Source organism: Rattus norvegicus, chromosome 12 (assembly GCF_021556685.1).
Source record: "Rattus norvegicus strain SHRSP/BbbUtx chromosome 12, alternate assembly SHRSP_T2T, whole genome shotgun sequence".
Taxonomy (NCBI): Eukaryota; Metazoa; Chordata; class Mammalia; order Rodentia; family Muridae; genus Rattus; species Rattus norvegicus.
This window is the reverse complement of record NC_141545.1, coordinates 13,896,865-13,909,848: the sequence shown is the minus strand read 5'-3', so window position 1 is coordinate 13,909,848 and position 12,984 is coordinate 13,896,865. Positions and strand designations below refer to the sequence as shown.

The 12,984-nt window shown below is 45.6% G+C and overlaps 1 protein-coding gene across 4 annotated transcripts in view; it reads right to left on the bottom strand.

The window, feature by feature from the left end:
• Flt1 (Fms related receptor tyrosine kinase 1) overlaps positions 1-12,984 on the bottom strand; it is a 173,375-nt gene that overhangs the window by 119,876 nt on the left and 40,515 nt on the right. For all 4 annotated transcript variants that reach the window (XM_087579212.1, XM_087579213.1, NM_019306.2 and 1 more), the window contains 4 exon segments: positions 6,559-6,683; positions 4,618-4,780; positions 4,381-4,517; positions 940-1,114 (listed from right to left, as the gene is read on the bottom strand). In XM_087579212.1, the coding sequence (XP_087435338.1) occupies positions 940-1,114; positions 4,381-4,517; positions 4,618-4,780; positions 6,559-6,683 (600 nt within the window).

Here is a 12,984-nt window from a genome sequence, read left to right as displayed (position 1 = left end):
AGCCTTAATTCTGAGGAATTTATCGTATTTTTCTACACCGACTTCATGGGAGAGTCAGGGGAATTTTCTCCAGATAAAGGGATAACGTGATCAACACACTCTTGCTTTGTTTACACGTAACGGTAAGTGAGGGATTCATGACCATCTGACAACTTACGAGAGCCGGAAGTATACTAGCTGCAGTAAACTTCTAAAGTCAGCACTAATCTTTGGGAATGTCACACACTGTACATTGATCGTATTCATCTGCCTTACTCCTCAGGTAAATTCCTTAAAGGTCTATCCCCAGCTCCTGCCCCCCCCCAATTTCACATCCTCTCTTTTATTTAAAAACCCATGGGGTTGGGGATTAAGCTCAGTGGTAGAGCACTTGCCTAGCAAGCACAAGGCCCTAGGTTCGGTCCCCAGCTCCAGAAAAAAAAAAAAAAAAACCATTAACTTCTATTAGTGTTGGCCATAATCTTATGGCTATGGGACCATCTACCGGAGCATCCTTGACCTATCAGGCCCCACACCATTAAAGAAAACTGACTATCCTTCCCCCAGAGCCATCAGCTGTCCACAGCTCCTCAGTCAGAGGCATGGGCTTGTGAATCCCTTTCCTACCCCTGCAGGAATGCCGACTGGCTCGGTCTTGTGCAGATCTTGCACAGGCGGTCACAGCTGCTGTGAACTCCTGAGTGCAGCAGCCCTGTCACATTCAGAAGACACTGCTTTGCTCTGGTCCTCTCCAACCTTGGGCTCTTACAATCTTTCCATCTACTCTCCCCAAAAGTATTCCAGGTGAGGAGTACTCAATGGGCTTACTCTGCCTTCCGGGGCTCAAGAGAAAACAGTGCTCATTCGTGGTTGCCTAGCTCTCAGCCACATGGACTTCCCCCCAACTCCAACTCTTAGTGCCCGGAGTGCTCAGAAAGTGTCGTGCTTAAGTCAGCTTACCATACACATGCACAGAGGTGTTGAAAGTCCGGAATGACGACCCACTCTTCACACGACAAGTGTAGAGTCCCTTGTCCCGGCTCTCCACGTTGTTGATCTTAAGAACGCTGTGGAACACATTGCTGTGGGGATTGCTTTGGTCAATCCGCTGCCTGATAGATGCTCTCTTAGTTGCCTACAGAGAGAGTGCACAGTGAGTGTAGGAGTCAGCATTGCTCCTGCTGAAAGTCACAGCATTTTAGCACTCCTCAAATCAGTGTTTTTCTTTAAAGATTTGCTTAGTTTACACATATGAGTACACGATGTAGCTGTTTGCAGACACACCAGAACAGGTCATCGGATCCCATTACAGAGGGTTGTGAGCCACCATGTGGGTGCTGGGAATTGAACTCAGGACCTCTGGAAGAGCAGTCAGTGCTCTTAACCGCTGAGCCACCTCATCAGCCCCTCAAATTAGTATTTGGACTCCTTCCTTCCTTCCTTCCTTCCTTCCTTCCTTCCTTCCTCCCTCCCTCCCTTCTTTCCTTTCTTCCTTCCTTCCTCCCTTCCTTCTTTCCTTCAAGATTAGGAGGCACATCAGATCCACCACAAGCAAACCGTTTGGAAACTATGCCTCTGTCTAGATGTGTGTCAAACATGAAGCATGCGAACCTCTGTGTCAGCACTTCATCTGTTTAAGTGTGTCATCGCATCTGTCAACTGCTTTTCGTGAGCGCCTGGAGAGACTGAGAGGTTTTGTTTGGCTCTCAAAGAGGAAGCAGAAGTGACAGAGAACTGGCCGCAGCACATGTGGTCTCTTGGGTATGCAGCTAGTGATTCCTCTCCATTATAGGGTCTCTTCTCTAAATAGTAGCCATCCCCCCATACCCAGGGGTGGTGTTTCTGTGAACAAATGTAAACTCTCTTTCCTACCGATGAGAAGGAAAATTCAAGTCGTGCCTTCAACCACCCCATCTTCATCATCTTGAGCAATTCGCATCACTTTCTGCTAAATCCTGGCGAGCGAGTGTGGGATGTGCACGCCCAGAGGTAGTTTCAGCCACCATCTGCAGGGTCCTGTCCCTTATCTCAGGGAAAGAGCATGTTTGGAGGTCGGATTGGCTACAGTGGCCTGACCCTGTTCTCCTTCACTACTTCCTCTTATAGCACATAGCACCTCATTTCCTCCTCTTAAGCCCTTCCCTGGGGAGGGTCGTGGGAGAAGACATGGATGCTGTCCACACAGACCTGAGGGTCTTGAGCCTAGTCCCCTCTGTCCTGCCCAATCAACTTTCATCCACCTTTTAGTTCTCTGTTAGTACAGACATGTTTAGGCTGTCTGCATCGTTCTCAGAAATAACAAAAGACATAACTGCCAGTCACTGCTGTGTGAGGTCAGAATCAGTCCCCAGGATAACAGGCACAGGAGCCTTTCGGCCACTCCCTCCGCCTGGGGCGCGACTTCCCCCTCTGAAGAGTTTTCTCCCCAAGTGTGTTGTTGACATGGCTTTTGCTTTGGGAAGCAACTAATCTGGGCCTCCACACGTGCCTTGTCCACTTCTGAAGCCTCTAGCTGTGCGTGGCTGTTCAATACAATCAATCAAGATGACGAATTCCTCCCCGCAGCTACCTAGCCACACATCCAGTGCTCATTGGCCGCAGTGGCTAACTTTATTATTGTACAAGACAAGCACGGAATACGCCTACCACAGAAAATTCCACTGAGCAGCACCGTCTTTAGAAGGTTTTTGGTGTTTGGCAGGTAGAGTACTAATACTGAGTTCAAATGGTTATTAACTCATTCTTTCCTGTGTGAGGGTGTTTTGTCTGTATGTCTGTCTGTACACCATGAGCGTGTCTGCTGCCTGAGGACACCAGAGGACGGCATCAGATTCCCTAGGACCACTGATGACCGGGAGCCACCATGTGGGTGCTGGGAGTTGAACCCAGTTCCTCTACAAGGGCAGCCAGTGCTCTCAACCCCTGAGCCATCTTCCCAGTCCCCAGTATCAAAAAAGAGAGGCCCCCCTTTTTAAAGCTTTACCTATTTTATTTTATGTGTATGTGCATTTGGCCAGCATGCACCAGGTACATACCTGGTGCCAAGGATTCCCTGGAATGCAGTCACAGACAGTTGAAAGGTGCCATGGGGGAGCTGGGAGTTGAAATGAGGCCTCCAGAGGAGCACAAACCACTGAGCCATCTCTTCAGCACCCCTCTCAACACACACACACAGACAGACAGACATATACACACACACACACACACACAGAGAGACATATACACACACACACACACAGACAGACATATACACACACACACACAGACATACACACACAGACATATACACACACAGACACACACACACACACACACACACACACACAACCCCTATTTCAATATTCTTAATAGCAATAAGAACTGGATAAAATTCTCTTCCCTCTTGCCATTCATTGAGAATATTTCATTTCTACCAGAAAGTACTGCTTCATGAAACAACATTTTTTATTTAAATTTAAATGGAGGAACAGTAGTAGTTACAGAAAATAGAACTCCCATGGGGGCCATATCACATCTTTTGTTGCAAAGTTTTTCTATTTCCACAGGGGGGAAAAAAGAAAAAAGAAAGAAAGAAAGCAAGAAAAGAAAAGAGAAGAAAAGAAAAAAGAAAAGTCGGCAAAACCAGGTTGGAGCTGAAGCATTAATTTCTTGTCTATCATTTAATGGTAGATTAATTTTGACTGGCAGTCTGCGTAACATGACGAACGCCTGCCCTTGGGATATGCTACATAAATCACACTGGCACGGAGAAGGGAGAGCGGGCTTCCTGCCAGAATGTTCCTTCTGGCTTATCACCGCTTTCCCGTCGGTGTACGTCAGTGAATAACCGGTACTTGCAAGGATGTTTCACCTGACTAAGGAAACCGACTCTGCCTTCATTCTCCTCAGGTTTTCTGAAGGACAGAATTGCTCCTTTGACAATTAACAAATGCAGTATTGGGTGGCTGGGTTGGAGTGTCTTTAGCAAACACACTGCAATCAGGTGCCCGACTGTCTGAATGCCCTGACAAAGACAATCTCTTCAAGAGTTGTTATGACAAAAGATAGTCCCTGCCTGGCATTTGGTGATAAATTCTCTCATCTCGAAATCGTAACTCGACGTTTCCAAGGCTGAAATGCCGCCCCACCTCCCCCTGCTTTCCAGACTCACCAGTGGAAACAGCAGCCTGTACCCTTCAAAACAACCCCCCAGACATCAAAGCCAGGATCTGCCCTATCGCATTCAGGGACAGGCAGGCAAGGGAGGCACCATTCAAACCTGACTGACTCTTTCCTGTCCACCCGCACCACCCTGGGAGCAGGACTTTCTAAGTTTTCCCACTTCAAAAACCCAGTGGGGTTTCATTTGGTCAAAGCAGCTGCAAACAGTGCCTAGGAAGAACTAGAAAAGTCTCCACTCACTTTACCAGGGTAATTCCAGCTCATCTGCACCCTTGTATTGAGGTCCGTGGTGACGGTGCAGTTGAGGACAAGAGTTTGACCACGGAGGAATCTCACGGGGCTCGGCGGGCTTATTTGGACATCTAGGATTGTATTGGCTGCAAGCAAAAGTGGGGGGAAAATGTTAAGAATGGCGATCTCGCAGGCTAGATTTCAGAGGACCATGTCCTGTGTCCACACCCTCAGGACAGCACTTACTCTGCCGATGGGTCAGATAACTTGTCTGGTACAGGTGCCCGTTAACTGTGGCTTCGCAGGTCAGCAGTCCTATCTCTTTGTACGTTGCATTTGCTATTATAAAGCCTCTCCTACTGTCCCACGCTATTCTTTGCCCGTCAGGGGTAAGAGCGTCAAATGGAAACTGCAAAGAAGGAAGAAATGCTCAGCTGAGTCCCCGTAGTACTGTGCCAGGGCAATAGGAGAAAACGTGCTTCTCATTTACCGTGAAAGCTACCTCACGGGTCAAAATGCTGGTTTGTTCTCATTAGTTCTTTATTTTTCTTTGTGCAGAGGAAAATATATTTCGACTGTGCTAAGTCATAACGATTATGGAGACTTAATAACCAGTCTTGGCCACAAGCTGCACCCATCCATGCACCACCCAGATGCCTCATCAGGCTGATGGTGAGAATTCTCACACACAGCAAGATGGCCTAAGTGCTGAATAGAGGCGATCGCCCCCTTGTCCACTGGATCTGGAGGGTTATCTCCATGTGTTTTCTTCATCTAGAACATTCTATAATCTACGGCTTTGTACTCACATGTTGTACGACTCACTAATGAGGTGTTGTAGTAACCAGCTAGCCCTGCGGTTCCAGCCCCCCTTATACAACACACCAGATCATTCAGGGAGGAACACTGAGCGGGAAATCACAAGCTTGACTTCACGGTCCTGCATGGCCAGGAGTCCCCTGCAACCTGGAACCTAGACATTTTCTTGAGCAGTTGAACTGAGAGGGCTGTTCCCAGTCTGACACCTTACAGGTCACAGGTCACAGGTCACAGGTCACAGATGGGATGGGAGCTCAAATCTGTCCCTGAGGGATACGTCAGAAATCGATGAATCACAGTCAAAATTCTTCTGGCTTCTCAACTACAGCCACTGCCAAAAATATGCCAGCTACCTTCTTGTGTAGACTGACTAGGTGCTGCCTTGGGTGAAAGTAGAGGAGTGGAGGTGGGAGTCAGAGCTGGTTGGTCCTTACCCTCCTAGCTTCTCCATGGGAACGTTTGTAAGTGGCTCCAGGAGCCTTCTGACTCCTGGATGAGTCTGGTGTTTTCATTGAATCTTCATTAGGCTTCACTGTCAATGTCTTTCCTTTTTCTAAGGAATTTGAGCTAGAATCTCAGGGATGGGTTTCGTGCCCCATTTCCCCTAAGAGGTTAAGTTTGGGTACCATCCAGGCCTTTGTCACTAGGACGCAGCAAACTTAGACCTAAGGTTGGCTCCTTATGTATGCATCCCGAGCTCCAGTGACCCCTTCGATGGTGTTACAAAATAGAACTCAGCGAAGGGGCACCCTGCAGGCCCACGCCAAGGTCTCCCCTGAGAAACCAGGCCATGCAGGGGGTTTGTTTGGAGAAAGGGATAGGAGTGAGGACCTGGAGGAGAGGTAGAGGCAGACAGAGCCATGAGGGCAGGGAAGAACAGAAGGGGGGAGAGAGACATGTCAGGAACTCATGAGAACAGGGAGAGAGAACTGGGGTGGTAGAGTCCTTTTATGCCACCCACACCTGGTGGCAGCAGGTAGGGGTTGGGGACAGATGATGACGTAAGCTGCTGCTAGGTCCCTGGGCAGTGGATACCCTACTCAGACACCGGCTTATCCACGTGAGCGACAAAGCTGACTGTCCCTTTTGATATATGACAATAAGTCAAAATGACAATCCTTTGGATTTATGCTTATGGCGTTATCATTTGACCCCATTTAGGTATGGGGGGGCAGTAACTTGTAGTAATGTTTCTTGGTAGGACAAGGATGTTCCGGATAAGTCTACTGGGAAGCCCAGACAGAAAGTTATTCCAGAGACATTAAAAAAAAAAAAAAGATTAAAATGCTATAACACCCATTTGAAGCAAAACAAAACAAAACAAAACAAAAACCAAAACACTCTGGGAGTGACTTCGTTGAGTTTTACCTTTTTTAGAGTGACTGTGATGTTGGGAGACGTCACCCGGCAGGGGATGATGAGCTCTCTTCCTTCTGTCATGTGCACGAGTTTGGGTATGTCACTGTGCATCTCTATGAAAGGACTCCCTGCATCTGAATGAGGGGAAAAAACAGAGAAATAATTGAGCGCCTAAGCCGATAAGACTGTCCCTCAGATCTACTGAAGTCACACCTGCCCTGCCCTCTTTGTGCAGAAGTGCGCTTTGCCGCTGAACCTGGCCTTCTGTGTGCCAGTTCCCAAAGCACTTTCGTATTCAGTCCTTGGCTTCGGTGGGATTTACCCTGACGCCTTGATATGCAGTGAGGTTACAGGGACCACCGAAGCTTTTGAAGTGCAATGAGGGAGAAGGAGGTGGTGGTGGTGGGGAACTATGTACAAACCTCAGCTATGTTAAGTGCCCTGGAAGTGCCTTCCAGGGCCTTTGTGACTGCCAGAGAAACACAGGTGCTGCTACTTGGGAGAGTCAGGCCAAGGCAGAAATAAGCAGACTAGAGCGGATTAGCATCTGAATGGCAACAACAGCACTTGAAGGCTTTCTAGACCTTGCCTAGGAAAGACTGAGGAAGCCGGCTGGGAAATGCATGCATTTCATAGGTGATTAGGTCTGTTTCTTCCAAGGGCAAGGTTTATCTGCTAAGAGCAAAGCTTGCGCAGAGGTCTTTGCCAGTCAGCAAAACATCTCCTTTGAAAGCGTGGCGCTGCCCCTTAGAGCAAGGAGGATTCCAAACTACTGCTCTATTTCCTCTGTAACTCCCCCGGGCAACCAGAGCGAGCATCAGATTTTCCTAGAAACACTTCTCACTGCCCACTCTGCTCTTGTCTTCAGGAATTCACTGATATCCTCAAATAACGATCCCTTCAAGACCGTTTGTGTTCTCGTCTCCCTGACCTGGCTCCAGCCTTTGGGGGCCACAAGTCCTGTGTGAAAGAAGGAAGAGGCCCCAGACCTGCCGCCTGGCTGGTCCTCTCCAAACTGGGTGCTAACAGAAGGAGTTTTAGAGAACCCAGAGCTGTCATCGGTGATGGGTTGTCAAACATCCACAGCGGCTGCACAGGGGCTGTTACGGGTGGGACTGGTGAGGTCCTGTGTACTTCTGAGTGGAGCCCACATGGAAACAGTTCAGTTACTTAAGCTAAGGAGAGTGGGCCCTGAACCCACACAGTACAAATCCCAAAACCAAAGCAGAGACGATGCAAGCCAAAGAATGCTGGGAAACCAGAACAGGGAGTGGTAGGAGAGGACAGCAGATTCCCGACAGGTATTGGGGGAGCATGGGAGAGAAGGGATGAACCCACTAGCCCTAGACATGAGTGGATTTCCAGCAGAGAACAGAAAACCAGGGTTGGTGGGCCGTGAACATCTATAATTCCAGCATGAGTCATGGAAGCAGGACAAAGGACCAGTCTCAGCTACTTAGCTAGACACCTTGCTTTGATATTTTTGTTTTGTTTGTTTTAAGAAGAAATTGGGGGTAGGTGTGCAGGAAATAGGGAAGGTTTTGGTTTTATGAGTTATTTTCTCCCCTCTCTACCTTCTCCTCTTCTATTTGTGTGAGTGGATATGAGAGAGAGAGAGAGAGAGAGAGAGGAGAGAGACAGTTTTACTATGTAGCTCTGGCTGAAACTCCCTATATAGACCTAGACCAGGCTGGCCTTGAACTCACGGAGATTATCTTTCCTCTGCCTCTAATACCCAGCTGGGTTATTCTATTTGCTGGTTTTTCTAGAATGATCATATATCATTTAATAATAACCATTGAAATTAGAACTCCGATTAGAAAGCATCGTCCATTTGCACTTGAGGAAAACAACACATTTGTCGTGGCCTGGCTTCCACTTTGACTGACACGGTTAATAAAGCTGTTTTTTGCTTAGGAATTCTCCGTGGGCAGAGATCATGAGGAAAGAGAAAATGAATGTGTTGGAGACAAGGGATGCTTGTTAGAATGAAATCCTCCTCTGGATAAGTTGCTGAGGCGGACACCCAGTAGGCCAGGGTGACCTTCTTTCTTCCTACAAGTTTTTTTTCCTCTCTCTCTCTCTCTTTTGTGAGTCCCAAAGGTAAGCAGAAACACCAGGAAACCACTTAATTCATTTAACTGAACTGTAAATCCTTCAATTGAATTTACTATCTTCTCAGACGGACCCTTTCCAACAAAGGATACAGACACAAACGGTTGTTTCTAGAGGAAATGGTAAGCGAGGGTGTCATGGGCTCTTGGTTAATGAAATGGCAATTTTAAGGGGAAATAGAGTCATCTTTGCCTGAGAGTTTCTTTGTCCCTTCTCTGGACGCCCCCAAACACTTAATTTCACTCTCGGTATTATCTTCCAAAGGCCAGTTTCAATGTGAGCAATGGGACAACTAGGACTCAAAGGTACTAGAAGTTCAAAAATTCTGTGCCCAGCCAAACAACTAAAACCACACTGTCTATACAACATCAATGGTGGCATTATAAATCCACGGTTGCAAATGACCTTGTACCTGTACACAGACACACACACAGGCACGCACGCACGCACTCCACTCTCTGTGCTTATTAAGATTACATTTCTTTTGCACCTTGCTTCAAGGCAGGGCTGAGAAAGAACTTGCCTGACGTAATACAAATGATTTCTTTTTTCTGGTCTATAGACACAGGAGAGGTTTAAGTTCCATTAAGATCATCAGTAAAACCACTTACTACTCCCAAAGAACACATTTGTCTAAGTCACAAAATCAAAAATGACATCTACCCATGACCAGCACTGCAGAGTGACTTCCGGGAATCAGCCTGGGTGCTTGTTGAAGGAGTAAGAAGCCAGTGCTGAGGCTTTTTTTTTTTTTCCTTTTGGGACCTGTAAATCGTGCTGACAACTTAAAGCACACAGTGCAGAGAATGCCATCCTTACCCCAGTTCTGACTGATGCACTGCAATCGAATGACACCTCACTCCTTCCCCGAGTACGTGTGCATGCAAAATTTAAAAGCCCCCCCCTTTTCTTTTATTTGGGAGCAGATCCAAACAGTAAGTAACCTGTTTCCTAGCAGACATACATCTTAAAGCTATGTGTGGACTTTTTCCTGATTAACTTTCATGTTTATTTGCTGCCAAGTCCTGGCGATGAGGACTCTGAGGAGGGTGTGGTTTTCAATGATTGAAGAAGTACAGAGGATAAACATCTTTATCCCACGAAGATGTCTGCATGCAGGCATCAACTGACGTAGGCTTTTTTTTTTTTTTAAAGATTTATTTATTTATTATATATAAGTACACACTGTAGCTGTCTTCAGATACACCAGAAGAGGGCATCGGATCTCTTTACAGATGGTTGTGAGCCACCATGTGGTTGCTGGGAATTGAACTCATAACCTCTGGAAGAGCAGTCGGGTGCTCTTAACCGCTGAGCCATCTCTCCAGCCCCTGACGTAGGCTTTTATGCCGTGAATTGCACCTAACACTCAAGGGAGGTCTGCTGATTGGTATATATATATATATTAAGTAAAAATTCTTCACAGAACTTACACTGTCCGCCAAGTGTGTATTAGTCCAAAACAGCTTTTCAGCTATCACAAGACAGCTATTGAGTGCCCGTGACATCAAAGTTGTCTTCTAATAAAATTTACCTTTATTTGTGTGTGTGTGTGTGTGTGTGTGTGTGTGTGTGCGCGCGCGCGCATGATGGGTGTGTACAGCTGTCTGCAGAGGCTAGAAGAAGCTGTTGGATCCCCTAGAGCTGCAATTTCAGGTAGTGTGAACCACATTCTGATCCTTTGGAAGAGCAACAAGTATTCTTAAGTCCTAAGACATCTCCAGCCCTAAAACAGACTTTAAAGCAATCAATGTTGCTAGAGATGAAGAATATTTAGTAATACTAAGAGGACCAGTTTATCAGAAAGACATAGCAATAGTAAACATGTATGTGCATACCAATACAACAACAAAACACAAAAAGCAAAAATCGACAGAATGGGAGAAATTAATATAGTAAAAATAAATAAATAAAAACAAACAGGTGAACATTTCAGCCTCCCACATTTTTTAATTATTTAATTAATTTCATGTGTATATGAGTGTTCCTGTGAGCTCATATGCACCAGGAGGCCAGAAGAGGGCATCTGATACCCTAGAACTGGAGTTGCAGGTAATTGTGAGCCACCATATGTCTGATAAGAATCAAATCCAGGTCCTCTGCAAGAACATCCAGTGCTTACCAACTGAGCCTTCTCTTAAGCCCCATATTATTTTCAGAGAAGAAGGTCAGTAGCACAAACAGGAAGAAAACACTTGACTAACACAAGAAACCAATCATACCTAACACATGCATAGAACACACCACTCATCCAAGCAAGCTATCCATTTTTCTTAAGCACACTTGGAGAATTCAGTGACAGAGCATTTCCTAGGCCGTAAAACAAACCTCAATAAAGTTGAAAGAACAGAAATCATATGTGGCTACTGTTTAGAAATTGGGGGAACTAAATAAAACTAGAACTGACATACTCTTGAACAACAAACTGGTCAAAGAACTAAAGGAGTATCATAAAATGCTACAGGATGGATGAACAGGAAGATACAAGGAGTCACTTCTAGTGGAGAGTAACTGGTACTCTTTGAAAAGATCACAAAGTCACAAACTTTTATCCAGACAAGTCAAGAAGAAAAAAACAAGAGGCTCAAACTTCAGACATATAAACAGATGTGAGACATTAGAACAAATCTCACAGACATATAAACAGAAGTGAGACATTAGAACAGACCTCACAGACATATAAACGGAAGTGAGATATTAAAACAGACTTCACAGAAGTATAAGGCAGCATTAAGAAATATGATCATACACCAGTAACTAGAAACAAAGAAATGGGTGAGGAAAATATCTGTATCTGCTAAGGCACTCGTATCTAGAATGCAAAAAATACACTTATATTTAATCCTGACTACATTTTTAGCAGTATATAACATGTTTATAATAAACAAACTTAGATACAGAATATATAAAATATTTATGACATAATTATATAAATAATAATACAAAATCTCTTACAACTCAATCACAAAGATAAAAACTCATTTAAGAGTGAAGAAGGATGGAGCTGGAAAGATGACTTAGCAGCACTGGCTGCTCTTGCAAAAGAGCCAACTTTGGTTCTTAGCACCCACATCAGATGGCTGACAACCCCAAGTAACTCTACCTCCAGGGAACCTGACACCCTCTTCTGGCCTCTGCCAGCACCCCATAGAGGTGATACACATGCACACAGACACATGTGGACATAAGTTAAAAACAAGGCTAGCTACCCAAAGCCAGGTAGCTCTCCGAGTTTGAGGCCAAACTGGTCTACAGAGTGAGGTCCAGGACAGTCAGGACTACACAGAGAAACCCTGTCTTGGGGGTGGGGGGAACCCACAATAAAAAAAACCAACACAAGAAGATTAGAATTGGTATTTCTCCCGAGATGAGATACAAAGGACTCAATCAAAACATGAGAAGTCATCCAAGGTCACGAGCTATCAGGAAAACACTAATGGAAGCCATGAGATACCACTTCATGCCGCCTGGAATGGCTATGTGCAAAGCACATAGTAACAAATGTTGGCAACAACGAGGAACAACTGCAGCTGGAAATGTGAAATGCCACAGCCACACTAAAAACAAAACCGACAATGACAACAACGACAAATGGATATTTCCCCAAAAGTTCAAACATAGAGTTAGTTGCCTTACCACCAGCAATTCTACATATACGTGCACACTCAAGACAGTGGTGTTTATAGCCCCACAAAGCTCCTATGGAGCATTTATTGAAGCATCATTAAAAGTAACCATATGCTGGGTGTGGTGGTGGCCCGCATTTAGTCCCCACACTCAGGACACAGGGGCAGTTGCATCCTTGTGCGTTTGAGGTCAACATGGTCTACATAGTGAGTTCCTGGACAACCGGGGCTATGTAGAGGGACCCTGTCTCAAAAACCAAAAACCAAGCAAACATAAAAAAAAGCCAGAAAGCAGAAATGACCTAAATGTCAGCTAGAAGGTAGATTGCTGAACGTATGCCAAAGCTTCTCACGTGGTGTTGACAAAGAAGTCTGCTTCAGAAGGGAAGCTGGGCCATAATCTTCAAGGTCTGTCCCTAGTGGCCCATAGTCATCAAGTGAGCCTAGCCTCTCAGTACCACCAGAGAAGAGCCAAGCATTCAAATGTAGGAGCTTGAGGGAACCCTCCACATTCAACTGGTTATATTCAACAATACCACTAGCCAGTTTCTGCCAATAAGACAGATACCTTACACAAGACACTTCTGACAGAGCAGGGGACAGACAAGCATCATTATATTTCCCACCCAAGATCCCATTGTAAAGAAGGGGGAAAAATCCTAATATTAGTAATCCATTATTTGTGTGCTACAAA